Source organism: Gavialis gangeticus, unplaced genomic scaffold (genome assembly GCF_001723915.1).
Source record: "Gavialis gangeticus isolate Ggan-Ray unplaced genomic scaffold, GavGan_comp1, whole genome shotgun sequence".
In the NCBI taxonomy this organism is placed as follows: Eukaryota; Metazoa; Chordata; order Crocodylia; family Gavialidae; genus Gavialis; species Gavialis gangeticus.
The window spans coordinates 3,546,873-3,564,288 of NW_017729019.1; the positions used below are offsets into that span (position 1 = coordinate 3,546,873).

Here is a 17,416-nt window from a genome sequence, read left to right on the forward strand (position 1 = left end):
GCTAGAAGATCTACTAGGTCCCTTCCGACCCATAATCTATGAAATCTATGAAATCTATATTACTAACACACAAACACTGGGAACCAATGCAACCTGTCTCCATGATTCTGAAAGCTTCTTTAAAGGCAAAGAGGGAATGCTCTGAGAACAGGAACCTCTGAGGGTTTATTAGCTGTGATAGGCTTCTTCACAAATAAGCCATCTAACAGGAAACTCTCTGCCACCTGGAAAGCCCACCTATTTGTGAGTTCTCCTCTCAAATCAGATGTAAGCAACAGGGGAGAGAGACAACAGAAAAGAATCTAGACTTCAAATCAGAAGAGTACATAACCCCAGGAAAAGCTAGCTTAACACAGATCCCAAAATGCAGCTGGATTAAGAACCTGCAATTAATCCAAATGATTAGTTTATTAATGATATCTAGAGAATAGCAAAGACAAATTATAGGATTTGTACATTGATCTCAGAGCAAATTAAACCAGGTGCACAAGCATCTGCAATGCTATGGAGGGACTTCCCTTCAGGTTAAGTTCCACCCCTAGGGAAAGGTAAAGCAAAACAGAACAAGATATGGCTTGGCTGTACAGAATCAAGTGGAAAAAAGTCAGAATGGAGCCTACAATCACTATCCATTTGCCATCACTGGATGCTTCTGTCTTCACTAGAGGTTTTAACCCATTGGTTACCAAGCACTAGGAAAAGCCTAGGTCAGCTATAATTCAAACAGAAACAGCCTATGGCTACTGTACTTGCCATGCTTCCCATCACTAGTTTGGGTCCATTTGGCAGAACTGCAGTTAATGATTACTACACTGACCAGTGGGAAAGCAGGGCTTCATTCTCCATGTTGCGCTAGCTTTCTAATGATAGAAATATTCCTGCAGAGGGGAAGCTGTAATCTACACATCAGCTTCAGACTATGCAGCTGATAACAACAAGAAGCAGATGTCAGGACAGCATTCAGACTCAGAAGGCCTTTCCAAGAGCATAACTAGGCAACCAAAGAGAGTCGAGGAATCATGGCTATCTTTGATTTGATTAGTTTAAGCATTTTGCTTTCATTGATTTATACTGGAACAATCCCTTTGATTTTTACCTGAATTTCATCACATTTGATGAGCTTTTCTACCTCTTCCTGGTTTAAGAGGATAAATTCTTCATGCTGAACCACCTCTGGGAAATGTTTCTGGCTGAAGACCTCTGCAGCCTGCATTAGATCAACACAGTTGTGTGTCTCAGCAAAATCCCGGATGCCCAAACAGTTTGATGGATCCAGCTGGCTTTCCAAAAACTCACAACAAGCTTGCTTCACACCTATAAAGAAATACAATAAGTGAGCAAACTCCTATATTTCTCTCCAGTCACTGTCTTGGAAAAACAAGTTCTAATCTATTTAAAAAAAAACAAACAACAACCTAGGAATCACATTTAAAAACAAAATATATGTGGAAATAAGAACAAACATTTCTTAAAGGAGCAGGAAAACAAAGCAGCATATTTATGACACTAAACTACTGTATGTACATTAGAGGTGCACCAATACATTGGTGGCATATTGGTTCAGCACTGACAAAAGGAAAATTAACATTGTTGGCAATTGGCATTTTTGGCCTGTGTAGCCAATAATGTCACTGATAAATGCCATGTGCATGTGTGCAGCTGCACCATGCATGCAACTAGGATTGCAGCTGGGCAGCTTGGAGGGGAGCGTCCAGCCAGTAAGTCTGCTGGGGGGAAGGGGTATGGGGCCAATCAAGGTCCCCACGGTGAGAGAGAGTGTGGGGCAGGGGCAGGTGCTGCTCAGCCAGGGCAGTGAATGGACCCCAGCAGCAGGGGTGGATATAGGGTGGGCTACAGCTACTTCAAAATTTGCCATAGCCACCCTTCCCAGCACCGCCACCTGCCCCAAGCACAATCCCAGCCCAGCCCCACCAGGGAATAACTAGCACAGCCCCTGGCCCTGAGCCCACAGCCTGCCCTCACCCAGCACACAAATCTGGAGGGCACATGCCTCCCACGGGGGAGCGAGCAGTGGCAGGGAGCTGCTCCTTCTCCCCACCCCCGGACAAGCGGCTCTCAGCTCCACCCAACAACCCATGCCAGGGGCCCATTCACTGCCCTGGCTGGCAGCACATGCCCCTGCCCCAGCCACACTCCCTCCCTGAATGTGGGGCCTCAATCAGCATCCCCATGCTCCTTCTCTCCCCCATGCCCCGCCCCCAACCCCCAACAAACTTACCAGCCAAACGCTGCTCTCCAAGCTGTTGGGCTGCATATCGGCTGACGTGGCTGGTTAACAGTTGGCCATCAGTATTGGCCAAGAAAATCTTTATTGGTGCACCCCTAATTTACACATATGAAGTGACATTATTAAAAAAAAAAAAAAAAACAACCCAAGAAAAAACAAAACTCAAAAGGGAGTCTCACCCTATAAGTGACCTGAGAAAGAGATAAGCCTGGAACAACAATTTGTTTAATTATAATACTTCACTTCCACAAGAGTGAACCCCTCTATCAATACGAAAGAAGTGCACAAATATGAACTTAAGCAAGCAATTATCAAATAGTTTAAATACACAAAGACAGGAGCCTGGAAACAGCACAGCAGCAACCTATAAATATTCTGCCATACACAATCTCTCTTTTATTTATAAAAGGCCAGACTGCCCAAAGGTCTAAATGGCAGCTATAGTCCAATTTACATGGGTATATGCTTTGTAATTACCTTTCAGCTGAAGGAGACACGCTGCTGGGAGCAATTCCTGGACATTTTCTACCGTCACGTGAACTGTTTCTGTATATACAAAGTCCAGTAGGATTTCCATAGTTGAGGCTGTCAACCCTTGTATATCCACATAGGGTTTATCTTTCTCTGAAAGCTGCAAATTAGAAGGAGATGACAATGGTTTTCAAAGACTGCCTGAAAAACCAATGATGCTGCTGACTAGGATCTGAAAACATGACCCTTCAAAGGCTGCAGTAGCACTCTGCCTTTTTAGTGCATATAAAAGGGAAAAAGCATAAGAGGAAGGAATTCCCTTACAGCAGGGCTTAGAAACCTATGGTCAGAGTTGTTGTAATTAGCAATATGAACATATGAGCTTCTCTTGTAAAAGATTAAATTAAATAATTTGTTATGACTGGATAGAGTAAAATCAATACCTTCACCCTGTATTCCAAACTTGTGAGAGCTGAGGCAGGATGCTGCTGCAAGAGAGGTATCAAGCATCACTGCCAACAGCCCCTACAGCAATAGGTCCCATGCTTTGCATGAAACAGGGCTTTCCCAAAAGGCCAGCCCAAGACTCTGGAACCACCACCATCACTACTTATTTTTTGTGCATTGCTTTCACTGATCCAAACACTGGGTACAACACATACATTAAAAAAACCCCTCTAGTTTCACTTTGCAGAGAAGAACAGAGAAAAACTGCCATATGACAAATGAATGCTGGCCAGCAGGGCCTTAAGGCACATGACTTGCAAGCTCTAGCAGACATCCTCATGAAAACCTGATCAGAATCAGAAGCTGTTTATTTTCAGGAGAAGGATGTTTCTACACATTCTCCCAAGGAAGCAAAACAGGTCCTAGAGAGTACTATTAGCTAGAGTACAGGCAACCCCCACTTAACACTGTTTCACTTAGTGCTATTTCACTATAATGCTCATTTTAAATTGATACCCGATTTCACTTAGTGCTCAGGCAGGGGTGGGCAAAATCCGGCTTGCCAGGCCATTCTATCTGGCCTGCAGGGTGCCTAAAAAATTTAGAAAATTAATATTTATCTGCCCCTGGCTGCCTATCATGCGGCCCTCGATGGCTTGCCAAAGCTCAGTAAGCGGCTCTCTACCCAAAATAATTGCCTGCCCCTGGCTCAGTGACTTTCGTTATACCACTTGCGGTTGTCATCTTGGATCACTAAAAACAACTGTGGTCGCCATCTTGAGTCATCAAATACTTTTGGTTTTACTTAATGCTCCGTGTTAAGAGTGCTAAGTGGGGGTTGCCGGTACTTTATTTTCATTGAACTATGTAGTTTTTCAGGAGTGGAGGCAGTGATCAGCTCTTAAAGCATCCTTAGAAGTTATAAATATGCTCTTCAGAAACAAGCACAGAAATCCCAGGGCAAAACCAGAAGTGGGGATGCATTTGCTGAAGTGATTTTTCAGTTTTCATTGCAAGTAACAATTCTACAAGGAAAACTGAAGAGTTAGTTCAGTTCCCTTACTCCATGCAAAGAAAGGCAGTTATCAACAGCCAGGGATTCAGCGTGCAAATCAATGGCTTCTCTGCCTCCTGGAAAAACAGAACAGGAAATAAATCAATATTAACACAGGATTGAAAAAAAAAATTAAAGTAAACATTAAACTCAAAAGAGGGTGAAGGATGGAAAAGTCACAGAGGCATAGTAATTGCATTTAGACAGTTCTCCGTGGTGGCGAATTACTGATGGCTAGCACAGAGCTGAGACAAGAGTGACCCAAGGTATGACCTGATTATTAGCCTTCAACACAGAGCAGCCAAAGTTTAAGTAGATATTGCAAACTAGAAACTCATGTTGTGAGCAAGCAAAGAAATCCCCAACTTTCCAAGAGTTGAAAAGCTTCCCTTCCTTTTCTCTTACATGCTGTTGTGACAAGGTATTTAGCAGAATCCACAGATTAGTCGGAACCTAACAGGGCTTGAGCCATGAATTTAAAAAATTATTATTTTTTTCCTAAAAGGAAAATTTTTTCATGTTCCAGGTCAAATTAGCCAGATCAGACAAATCAACTCCAAATCTTTTGAATCGTTCAAGACCTATACGTGACCCTACAACAAGCAAGTATTCTCCACCCCAAACTGTTCAGCCTGGAGCTTCAGATACTTCCAAATCTTTTGGCAGGCCTCCTACATGCAAGCCCAAGCTTGGAGGCTTAGGATTTGCATACCCAAGTTACGTTTGCCCTCAGCTGTACGGCTGCACTAGCAAGCTAGGGAGTAATCTCCCACTTCCATAAAGTTGGTGTATACCTGAAATCCTCCCACTGGAGGTTGGCCAGCGGGAAGCTAGCTATGAGGCTCTCGAAGGGAGTCCTGTCTGCAAGCAGACAAGGGTGTACCCTCCACTACACAGTGCCATTTTAATTGTATTACATTGGTCAGGGTAGTTCCTTTGCCACCACCATGGTCAGGGTATTTCCCCTGCCAGGTAAGTATAAGCCAGAAGTGCTTATGCTGCAACCTCAAACTTGTAACCCCTGGGCTGTCAACCGTGCACCTTAGCACCACCCCAGCCCCTAGCACTTCCCTAGGACACTGGCAAGTTGTGATTGTAATTAATATACAAAGTACTTAGATCAGGGGCAGGCAATTATTTTGGGCAGAGGGCCACTTACTGAGTTTTGGCAAGCCATCAAGGGCCGCATGACAGGCAGCCCAGGGCAGGTTAACGTAAATTTTCTAGATTTTTAGGGGCCCTGTGGGCCAGATAGGATGGCCTGGCAGGCCACATCTGGCCCCCGGGCTGCATTTTGCCCACCTCTGACGTAGATGAAAGCCCTTGTTATGCCAATCAATCTACTTCATAATCAGTCACACTGAGTTCTCCCAGATGACTGGAGAGACATAACTAAAAACCTAAGTTATGGAGAGACAACGGGTTTTTCACGGCCCACTTACAGCACACAGATTTTGTGGGCATTTCGCCATGGCCGCACCCCTTACTACTACCTCACTACTGCTTTCTTTGCCCTGCCTCTCACTGTTGATTGACAGAGGGCACCTTCACTCAGTCTACCTCACTACTGACTTTTTTTCCGGTTGATTTCACGGGAAATCGTGGCCAGTGCCGGATTTCCCAGCAATTGCAGCAATCACGGACAACGCTGTTTTTCACCGTTTCAGTTAAATCTACAAAACCACTATTTAGAGTTATATCTATGGACCTACCTATCAGCACACAAGACCAGAGCTGACTGAGACAGTTACCAAACATAACCCCTGTTACCTGAACAGTGCATTTGCTATCACCACACATAGCTTGGGGTTTAGCAAGCATCTCTCTTGGAGGAAGTTTTTTCCATAAAACACACAGGATTGGCATATCTTACTTGGCAGGCCTCCGAGACTGGGGTTCCAAACAGAAAAGCAAAACTCTAAGACGAACAAAGAACATGTAAAACCTTTAAGTGACACAGAAGGACAAAAGAAGGCAAGAGTCAGAAGCACTTTTCAGCTATAAACAACTATTATCACAGGCACTAAAATTTGGAGATTTAAAGCCAGCACAGAAAGAAGTAAAAACTGACAATCACAACCTAATTCCTAGCGCACACAAATCACTGCCTCTGTTCCCCTTTATTGGGGCTCTCAATTAGGCCCCCAGGATTTGAGATTGCTAGATGCGATCCCTGTGGTCACATGCACTGAGAAAGAGCTAGGGGCTGAAGTGGAGAGAGTCTATGTCCATGCCTCAGCTGTTGGTAGATGGAGAACGTCAGTCTTTGCAGATGTAAAGCCTAAACCTTCAACAATCAAACTCCCTTCATTGTTTCCTTTATGTTCTCTATACCCATCAATACAGACATACTTCATAAAAGCCATTTCAGTTTTTGTAGGGATAATAAAGCAAAATTTAAAATCACGAAGACCAAAAAATACAGGGTAAATAGAAGCTTTTCTTGGACCTGCTTATAGAAACTAACACACTCTAATCATTTACTCATTAGGACTAGGTACGAGAAAAATATGGCATATGTCCGTAAAAGCAGACCTCTAGCTGGCAGCTTTGTTCACTGGCTAAGATTAGGAAAACCAGTATCTCCAGAAAGATTTCAGGTAGACTGTCTGAATCTCCAGTTGCTCATGCCTCTTCTCTCCCTAGTAATTGAGAAGTTAACAGGAAACCAAAGTTACCTTTTGTTCTTCTGTGGAAGAAGCCACAAAGATGATTTAAAAAACCCAATTTTATGATCTTTTCCTTTACCTTCTCTATTTTTCCCCCTATTTGCTACCACATTAAGTCTGAATCAGTCACCCATAGCTTTAGATTTACCCGTCTGAATCAAATGTTAGCTGTAGCTCTGCCAAAGTCATTTTACTGCTTAAAACAGGGGTGGGAAAAAAGGCAGATCAAGCCAGCAGCTGGACTCCACTTCCCAGCAACCTCTGCCCAAGTTGCTGAGGGGCTATGACAATGCGAGGCCAGGCTTTCCATAGAGACTGGCCCCAGCAGCACTGGCAGGGGGCACAGCTGGGCAGGGAGGCTGCTGGAGCCAATCTCCATAGAAACCCTGGTCCTACACTGTCATGGCCCTGCTGCTCCTAGGGTCTCCATGGAAACCGGTTGCAGCAACGTGGCCAGGGGCTGCTAGGAAATGGAGTCTGCTGCAGGCCTGATCTAGCCCAGACTTTGCCCGCCCCCGACTTGGAACTAGAACATGTCCTTAGTGTAAACTGCGAATATCAAACTCACCCAGCCCTGTGGGCCAGATGAGTAAAGCAGGGCTGGTCTGCCAGGCACCAGTGGTTTTCAACCTGTGGTCTGCAGACTATATCTAGGAGGTCCGTGAAAGATGACTATGATCAAAAGCAAGTGAATACCACACTTAAAATTCAGAAAGGTCCACGCCTCCATTCAAAATTTCCAAAGGGGTTCACAAATGAAAAAAGGTTGAAAACCACTGTGCTAGACAGATTTGGCTCAAAGACCAGCCCACACACAGATGCAGCATAGGTGCTAGATCTGGCACCACTAGTGTAGGCTAATATAAATAATAAAACAACAGTTATTAATCAAGAGAGCACTACGCTAGGGTTCAGGGGATCAATGTTATATTCTTGGTTCTGCTACTGACCTGCTCTATGATATTAAATGAGATGCAACTCATCTCTGGACTGGCTGCCTACCCAGCTCTCTCTCACTCTTGTTTATTTAGGCTGCAAACTCTCTAGGCACTGTTTCTGGTTATACAGCACTTAACATAATAGGATAATAATCCCATTTGGAATCTTTCATTATTATTGTGATGCAAATACCACGATCAGAAAGACTGTTGGATGACAAGACCACTGGGGGAATGTTTTTTGTTTGAAAGCTTTGAGTCGTTAGGTGTTCAATATCCTTAGTAGTCAGAGCCAGATCCTATTCTACCTATTAGACTATACATGATCTGTATATGATCTTATTGTACTCTCCTTCTGAGAAACAGTTAATGCAAGAAGGGGATAGATCCTCCCCCTGCTCACAGTTTCTTCTGACTTAGTCTGTCATCTTAGCCTTCAGACTGTTATAAGTGTGCACAGTAACACTTTTCTGGCACTTGAACCAGGTAGAATTGGATCACACTTGGTTACATAATACACAGAATAAAATCTAACTCTTCAAGATGAAAGCAAAATCCTTTCTAGAACCAAGAACACGCAAGAGTTGGATGGAGCAAGCACTAGATTTTGGTACAGCAGGAGGCTGATGGCCAAGAAACCATAGAAAACTGCCAGTTGCCACTTCTGCAAGGCACTGCTAAACTTCAGCAAGCTTGCTAAAATACCACTAGCTAGTTAAAGCTGAGCAAAGCAGCTGCAAGCGTTGTCAATGTAGAAACTTTGTCAAGGACAGTAAGAAGATGCTCAGAAAGAAAAAAGAAATGTGATAAGAAAAGTATAACAGCCTGGGTGTGTCTATGCAGACAGGGTTTTAGAAAGATAACCAATAGTGAAAACTCAATTAGGCAAATAACCTATAAAATGGTCAGTAGTCTTTGCAACAGTCATGGTGAAAATAATAAATATGCAACTAAAAAGGCATAAAAAGAAGTTTGGGAACAAAAGGCCACTGGATTACTAAACCGCTGGACGACTAGAGTATGCCCCAGTGAGACCCTGAATTGTCTAATATCAAGGACAGGGAGGAAGACTCACTTGCAAAGTAACTAGCGCATTTCTAGGTATGGGAGCATGTGCTGTCTGCTGAATAGACCTACATTAGCAAGGTGGAAACTCCTGTCTCTTGAGCACTCTCTCTCAACAACCCCCTGGTTCCCCAGTCAGAGGTTTTGAGGCACCAGCCACATCCGTGACAGACACGGATGCAAAGTCCTTTTGCGACAACTGCCTTGCCTACCTCGCTGGTGAACATCGCGCAGAAGTAATCGCTGCAAGCAGCCAACACAATCCGATGGGCTGGGAAATCCTTCTGCTCCACGCGCAGGGTCACGTCACACAGAGTATTGCTCTTCCGCAGGGAATTCATCGCGTTGAGGATGGACTTGGCATGTGAGTTAGTCATGATATCTTTCGGAGCCATAGCGTCAGCAGCATAGCACAGGGAGCGGGAGGCGCCTCAGCTCCCTGCAAGCAGAGAAAGCAGTCTTACTTCACTGGGAGTGCAGGAAGCCTCCAACACGGAGGCCACTTGTCGAGGGGCAAACCGTATCATCCGGGCTCAACGCGCCGCTGTTCGGACACCCGTGCCTGCTGTCCCAGGAGCTTCACAGGACAAAAGGGCACGAACAGTTAATCCCAGGACAGCGTCTGAAGGCTCATGCCAGGTTTCTGGCACAAAAGCAACAGCTAGAGTGGCCATCATACAGGACAGTCCAGTTGTCCTCTATTGATACGAAACCGGATGCCGCTATATCCTTGATTTCTCTTGAAATAGACTTAAAGGCGCTGGGTTTCGTATCAAGAGAGGACAGAGTAGCAGAAAACCGGACTGTCCTCTACGATGGTCACCCGAGCCTGTATGGAAAGGGCCATGTCGGCACGGGCCAATCCCGGGATCTCTGCTCCGGGATAAACCCAGGCACCAGCTGTCCCGGGACAAAGGCAGCACCTGCCCCTGGCCCAGGAGGCCGGCGGGGACCAGCCTGGGCGGCCAGAGGAGCCTCCGCAGGCGGGACAGCGGGCACCCCCTCCCCTGACGGACACCCCCCCCGGCTCCCGCCCGCGGACGAACCTGAGCCCGCACCGCACCCGCAGCGGGGAACGGGCCCGGCGCCCGCTGATGACGTCACAGGCCCGCAGCCGTTCACGCCACGTGACCCGGGCTCCGTCAGCGCGCGCCGCACCATCCATCGTGCCACGTGACCCCCAGAGCTGTCTTGTTGCCGCGGTTACTTCACGTCAGGGCCCGCCCCCTCCAGCTTCAGGGTTCTGCACTGCGCAGGCGTGTCTGAACTCCTTGCCGCACGTGGCTCTTGTCTCGGTGGCCGGCTCCAGCCCGTGCCCGTCGTGTGATACTACTCCAGGCGGCCCCCGGCTCTAACGCGTGTCCGGGCCGGAGAGATGCTGAGACCCCCGAGTCTACACCTGCACCCTCCGTCCGAACTGGAGCCAGAGCCGGGCATCTGTCGGCTGGGCGTCCCCTAGCCCCTGTACAGGCATGCTTTTGCAAAAACTACTCGCTGTAATGCTGGGTTCTTGGCTGTCGCCCTGTTGGTCTAAGGACACCGGCAGGCAAGGCTCTTTGGGTAGATGTGATCTCTTATTAGAGCACCTGAGTTGCTGGGGAGAAGTTCTTGGCGAACTTTGGGGCGCAGTCGCCCTTCTTCAGGCAGGGGGAGTCGCTGCTGGTCTGAGACTGCCAAGGAGCGAGAGACGCTAAGTGTGGCAGGAGGCCGGTGAGAAGGTGAATCGGTAGAGATTAGAAGGACAAAAGGGAGGGGGTAGGGAGCAGGGGGAACAAAGGCTAAAGGGAGACATTACGGAGACAGACTGTGAAAAAGCCTCTTTTCACTGCCTGACATCTGATCCACAGGTGCCTGCCTGACCTGACCTCTGATGTTCCTCTCTTCTCCCCTCCCGTCCCCTCCTTTTCTTTCCTTTGTCTCCCTGATTTCCTACTATTTCATTCTTCTTTGAGAGCCTCTTTCTTACCCTGTTTTATTACCTCTGTAATGTTTCCCTCTGGCCTTCCCCCCTCCCCTTTTGTTTCTCCATTGTACCTATTTATATTTTCACTACCCCCTCTCACACTGAGCTTCTCTTATTCCTGTTTCCCTGATCTCCAGCTATTTCCTTTTTCACAGACAGCCTCTTTTCCACCTTGTAGTCTATCACTGTAATGTCTCCCTTTAGCCTTTCCCCTCCCCTCTCTGCTTTACCTTTTGTCTTTCTTATTTCTCCCTATTTACCTTCTCACTGACATCCTGCTGCACTTTTAGCATCTCTCAGTTTCCTTGGAGTCGCAGACCAGCAGAGACTCCCCGTGCCTGAAGAAGGGTGGCTGCACCCGAAAGCTTGCTAAGAACTTTTTTCCAACTACTCAGTTGGTCTAATAAAAGATATCTCATCTACCCAAAGAACCTTGCCTGCCTAGTTGCTCTAATAAAAGATGTTCCTCTGCCACGAGTTTTGATTCCTTTTGTCTCTAGACCAGTGCGGTTACAACCTGGCCCCTATGGAGTCTGAGCCAACAGGATCCCAACCTGCAGACATAATTTACAGAGAACACCGTAACTGGAGTATCTTTACCACAGCGCACCGTACCATAGGGACGTTCACAACAGCGGCCTTCTTGCCAACATTTCTACCAGAAACTCATTTAATGGCAACACTTCAACATTAGCTCCGAACATAATGAAGGACATTCTCATCCGAGTTCTTAAAATTGCGAAACACAAATGACACCAGTTGCTCATTTAAGGCTTTATCTTGCAAGATGCTGACAATATTCAGCTCTGTATAACCTGTAGAAGCCCGCAGTATTTAGCAGAGAGTGTCATTATGGGGGATCACGAGCATTAAAGCAGATGGCGTGAATTTGGGAGAGGACTGTGCCCTTTTAGGTCAAAGCTGGATAAATAAAGTGGTGTCTTCATAGCATAGAAACCAGTGAGAGGGTATAGGAACTATGTTTGTTCCACATGCTAGAAGTTGCTATGCCCTGGGCTCTCTGGTCCTACGAGTGGCTGTTTGCACAGAACTGAGCTCTTTACCCTGCTATTCAGATTGCCTAGTTCAGCCTCAGATCCAAAAGCAGGTGTCCCACAAAACTCAAAATCCTTGATCCAACTGGTTTAAAAAGAAGTACAGAAAAAAGCACCTCCACCAGGTAGAACAGTACTGTGGGGGGTGGCAGAGCTGAGATTCAGCTAGGGTTACCCATCCTGCTCTATCCTTGGGCCCAAAACCTTGCAAGGCAGATGAATGCCTGTGGATACATGCACATGTGAAAGAAATTGGTGCTCAGCAGTGGTGGACCAGGGACCATGTGCTGCTTTGCCTAGGTTTGCCAGCAGGAGGATCTGAGAAGCCGGAGCTGCCTGTAAGCCACCAGCACATTGAACAAATACTCTGGAGCCTGGTCTGTTTGTGGAAGGTTCCCCACCACCATCTGAGTTCAGGGAAGAGGGAACTGGTGTGAGGAGCCAACCAGAAACACAGCTGTCAAGCTTGAAGGAAGAAAGCAAGCTAAAACAGCGCCACATCTGGGCTTTCTTCTTTCCCCCATACATGCCGTGCTGTCTCACCCTGAGAGTGGTGCTCTCCAGGTTCTGAGACATGGTAGTCACCCCTTATTGGAAAGTTATCTGCCATAACAGCTGGCAGGAACACAGACCATTACCAGCAGCAAGGACCTTTGGAGGAATGGGACATCCTCATTGCCCCATGGTCCTTGCCCACTTCCCAACCATGGTTTGGGATGTTAGCTTCCTTCTATTTATCAGCTTTAAATGCCCGGTCTCTCCAGAGCCCCCATGGTTCCTCCACATTAACTTTCACGCCCCTGTCCTGCTATGCCTCCTCCTGCATAACCCCCCCTGCCTTCCTTGGACTAGTGCTGCACAGCAATCCAGAGGCAGGACTGCAATCTAGCTAGCTTGAGGCCAATAGCAGTGGAGCCACAAAAGCACAAGTTTCAGTGGGGGCTGTAAAACCTGACCTGAGCCATGGGGAAGAAAGGTTTAGCATTTCTGTCAAAACTGCAAAATAGGCATATAGTTGCATGGGAAGTTAACGCTGTACAATCTTAGGGGCTACAAAGTGTCCCATAGCTTTACCTCAGTGTAGCTGGTTAAAAATCAACCCTATACCCCCTTAGTAGAACTGAAGTTACTCCTTAATGGTCCAAGAACGCTGTGGTGACCAGATTATAGCAGTTTATGGTATCATTTGGTATACTTTAGATCAGTTTGATAGGAGTAGGGATGCAAAAACATAGCCCAGGATAAGTTTGCCCTAAACAAACATTTCAGAGCTGCTAGAGGACAGTGCCCTACTGTTAGTTTTGAAGATTTTACTTTCTCCCCAGCCAACCTGTAAAACTAGTTCATCAAAGGGTAAAAAGCCAGAAGTGCAAATAACAAAGAAATTCAGGCAGGCCAGAGAGGATCTCTTGCTCTCTGCAGTTGTTATACACAGTATACGATTAGGGAGTCAGGATGAAGACTTAATGGGCATCTTCTGCCTGTCTGAAGAAACTATATCTGTCTGGGTTACCATCAAGAGATCTGGATGGTGGTATATCACTGGTCATATAAAGTGTATAAGTATTTAGATAGTTCTTGTTTTTACAATGCCTTTTTTCCCCCTAAATGTTTTGTTACTACTGCAAAATACTAAACAATGCTTTGGTTTGAAACTGCTAGCTGGTCTGTATACTCGTTGCTACTCTCAAGCTCCCAGAGGAAAGAATCACAGGCATTGAAGCCAGTCGGGCCTGTTACGTGAGCATAGTCAAGACACTGGCTTTGGGAGTGCAGAGTCCAGTTTAACAGCTGGAGGATTGCATGATTTCACACTAGAAAAGATAAAAAGGCATAAGACGTGACACCTGTGCCATGGTTTCAGGGCATCCTCAGAAACCAGCAGGAATGAATATATGTAGATATCCTTAGAGTCTAAGGAGATCTGCAAGGGTATAGGTTGTAGGCATGCAGGGGTATAGGTTATAGTATAGCTCTAAGGCTATTATTATATCCGTGATTCTGTCTATAGGGTATGCCTTCTTTAATTAGCTGTCCGTGTCTCTCCAAATGACAGGTATTCAGTCAGAAGAACTTATGGTTATCTTTGGTTGTGTGATATTTGGTCAGCTACCATTATTGTATATAGCTACCAATCTGGCTGTGAGAGGCTGGATGGCCAGAGGGACCAAGACCCCCGCACATCCCGTCAACTCCAAGGAGAGACAAGAAAAGACTGACAGTGTGCCAAGTTGGGTTCCCAAAAACAGAAACATGCTGAAAAGGAGGATACTTCTGAAAATATAAACATATTAATAATCAGGGCTCAGAGTGGGATTGACTGAATCAAGCAAAGTGGTAGAACCAATTGCTGTCTTCCACTGCAAAACTTTCCCATCAGGATCCTTTCCCCACCCTAGCACCTGAATTTTTGACCGGTGATTATCACAAATCAGAAAGCCAACTTGCTTTTCTGATGTTTGCCTTTCTGTTTTCAAATGCGTTCAAAGCAGATGATTTGCACTGGGAGTCCTTAGACTGGAGGCTTATGGCTTGCAGGGGCTCACAAATAGGTTTCAGGAACTCAGTCACATTTCTTTTCTTCATAGCTAGAACAATCTATAATGTACCTTTTCCACACTCTCTCCGTTGAAAAGACTGTTGGGAGCAGGTCCAAGCCCCGAGTCCTTTGTTGCCTTAGGCTGCTGGGACTGGCAGGAGTATAACCACAGTCACTAACTTTGGGCCTTGAGGCAAAGCAATCTGGCTGTGAACCTTGTGTTTGACAACCCTCTTGACAAAGAAAGCCCCAGATCTATTGTTTAGACCCTGAAATAACACCATCCTAAGAAATCTTGTATGTTCTTTATTTTAATATTTCATTGTGTTTCTATATTTTTGTGTCTTTTATTGTAAACCATCCTGAGCCTGTTTTGAGAAGGATGACACACAAATCTAAAAAAAAAAGGTGCCTTTTCCAGAAGCCTTTCCAGCAGCTGTTGAAACTCAAAACCCCACAGAAGGTAGGAAATATCTGTTTTACTTTGTCTCTCTAGGGGTGTGTGATAGATGCAACACATAACATTCAGGCTTTGCACAGGGTTCCAAAACACCATTGTTCTGCACTTAGTAGCAAAAGAAATGTACAGATCTAGACAAAAATAATAAATAATATAATCCCTTGCATCAGCTTCTTTACTGTTTTACAGAATTCTTCGGGCCGAGGTGACCCAGGATCCTTCTGGGCTGTCCATGGCTTGGGCTCTGACCATATCATGCCTCCCAAATTTGGGAGAGTACCAGCAGGACATGACTGGGGGGGGGGTCCCTAGTGACCAGCTGGTGACCAGAGGGAGTCCCCCAGCAGTCTCCCCCACAGTGGCAGCAAAAGTGCCAGCACTTCTGCATGCGGCACAGTGGTGGAAGTGCCAGCGCTTCCACCACTGGCACTTCCACCACCAGAGCCAATTTTAGGGGGGGCACAAGCACTCTGTGTGCCCCCCCTACCAGCCAGAGCACTCACTGTTAGGGGGGGCACCAGCACTCTTGTGCCCCCTGTAACCCCCCTATGCATTGTCTATGGCTCTGACTTATGGAGTCCTACCAACTTTGGCCCTCTTGGATCTTGGTTGGGCCCAGAGCTAAAGCCCATCCCCTTCCCTCTCTCGCCCAGAATTTCTGTTCCTGTCTGAGTGAATCTCCTGAATGTATAGGACTCCTTGCAATACCCAATTCCTTTGTCCTGCTGCTGCTTTTTTCTCCCTACTCTCTGAGCCCCCCACAGACAAGCTGGAGGATAACTTTTCCCAGCTCCACCCACCCTCCTTAGCATATCTATGCTTCAGTCCAGAGACTAGTCATTAAGTTTAATGACTCTATTGTATCTACTCTCTCCAAAGAAAGGATTGCACACCCATAAAAAGGCATCCTGTGATACAAGTTGCATAGTAACTACATAATATCAAACAGAACTCTTACCTGAACAGGCATTTCTCTAATCTCCAGAGGACTCCCAACACTTTTTTGTTGTAGAATGGAATCATGGGAAGGAAAAAAAAAGCTGAAAAATCACCAGTACCTGTTCAGTGGGAAATAATCTCAGCTCAGCTTCCTCTTCTCTTTGCAAAAGGTGTGACTGCTTTAGGCTTTTTATTCTGCTACCCATATCTGGGCAGCAAAATCAATACTAATAACACTCAAAGATCTTGGAGTCTCTGGCACAGCTGGGAGGACGCTTTGGGGAAAATAAGACTCCATGCCCTGTAACTATACTAAAGTCCAAGTATAGGGGAGTGTTCCTGTTTGTTTAGCCAGCCTCTGTGCTACTCTGTTCTGTCTTGGCTGAAGATTAACATGGCCAATTATCCCTGTGTTTACTTACTTAGTTCCACGTGTGTAAAGTGATATCCTGTCCTTGATAACTGCAGGTGCAGTTTCTCTCTTGCCCCAGGTTAATTACTTCCCTAGCTTTAGCAAGACGGCTTTGCCTGAAAGCATGGGCTGGGACAAAACATTTCCAAAGGAATCTCTAAGTGTGAGATGGAATCTGTTGGGTCAAAAATAAGCCATGCAAATCCAAATTACAGACTTTATTAATGAAGATATTTTGGAACGAAATCCAGAACAAAATTGACCCTTTGTAATTGAATACACATTCATAGATTGGGTACCAAATACTGTACATTATTACAAATAAGTTAATATAAAGAAAGCACGTGCCACGGATACCATATATAAAAAGTAGCTACTAATTCTGTTAGCATCGTTAGTAGGTTAACATCTCTAGTCTATCAGAGAAATAAAAGAAAGACACACGGGCAATCATAAGACACAGAACAGTGAGCAAAAAAGGGAGTATAACAGGAAACAAGGACAGCTGCATAAGTAGGGAAGGCTGGTAGAGGACAAGGTACTAGGCTGGGACTCTGGTGATATGGGCTCAATTTCTGACTCTGCTCCAGTTTTCCTGAGCAAACTGTTTAATGTACATGGGGTTCAGTTCTCTGCCTGTGAGATGGAAGAGGACTGAAAGGCACTTAGACTAAATAGGGGTGAGGGCTGCAGAACTGAACTGGTGCTGGCTTCTACCCTCCTAAGAGGAGGCTGGATGAACACCTTGCTGGGCTCATTTGACCCCAGTACTCTTTCCTGCCATGGCGGGGGGGCAGATTGATTATCTGCTCAGGTCCCTTCTGACCCTACCTACTATGAAACTGTTTAGGGGTGTGGGCAAATACATCTTTTACCTGCTTTAAAAAGGAAGGGGGGCTGCTGCTTTGAAGTGTGTATCAGCTATTATACTGTCACTTTCACAGCTGCATGATCCTGTAGTGATATAATTACATTAAATTACCTTGACTTTGACCTTGAATGAAACAGGGTTAAACTCACTGCGGAATTATGCAAGTGTAGCAGTAGCAGGATAACAGCTTATCCTGGTATCCTTTGATACTGAAGTTGTTACATCCATCTATACCCTGCCTCAGTGTTTCCCAGACCTCTCACCTCCCTATTTCAGCTGCAGCCA

General features: G+C 45.9%; 2 protein-coding genes across 3 annotated transcripts in view; both read right to left on the reverse strand.

The window, feature by feature from the left end:
• The window catches only part of KLHL12 (kelch like family member 12), a 56,410-nt gene extending 46,389 nt beyond the window's left edge, over nt 1–10,021 (reverse strand). The window contains exons 1-4 of one of the 2 annotated variants that reach the window (XM_019513833.1): nt 9,939–10,021; nt 9,105–9,331; nt 2,726–2,879; nt 1,097–1,314 (exon numbers count right to left, since the gene is read on the reverse strand). In XM_019513833.1, the coding sequence (XP_019369378.1) occupies nt 1,097–1,314; nt 2,726–2,879; nt 9,105–9,287 (555 nt within the window). In that variant the 5' untranslated portion in view covers nt 9,288–9,331; nt 9,939–10,021. Of the gene's footprint in view, nt 1–1,096; nt 1,315–2,725; nt 2,880–9,104; nt 9,470–9,938 lie in introns of both variants that reach the window. The other variant, XM_019513832.1, reaches the window with a different exon arrangement.
• Nucleotides 10,022–17,103: 7,082 nt separating this feature from the next.
• Nucleotides 17,104–17,416, reverse strand: part of CUNH1orf106 (chromosome unknown C1orf106 homolog) — a 64,081-nt gene continuing 63,768 nt past the window's right edge. Inside the window, exon 10 of the transcript XR_002096685.1 lies at nt 17,104–17,394. The gene's annotated coding sequence lies outside the window, so the exon portion shown is untranslated. The remainder of the gene's footprint in view (nt 17,395–17,416) is intronic.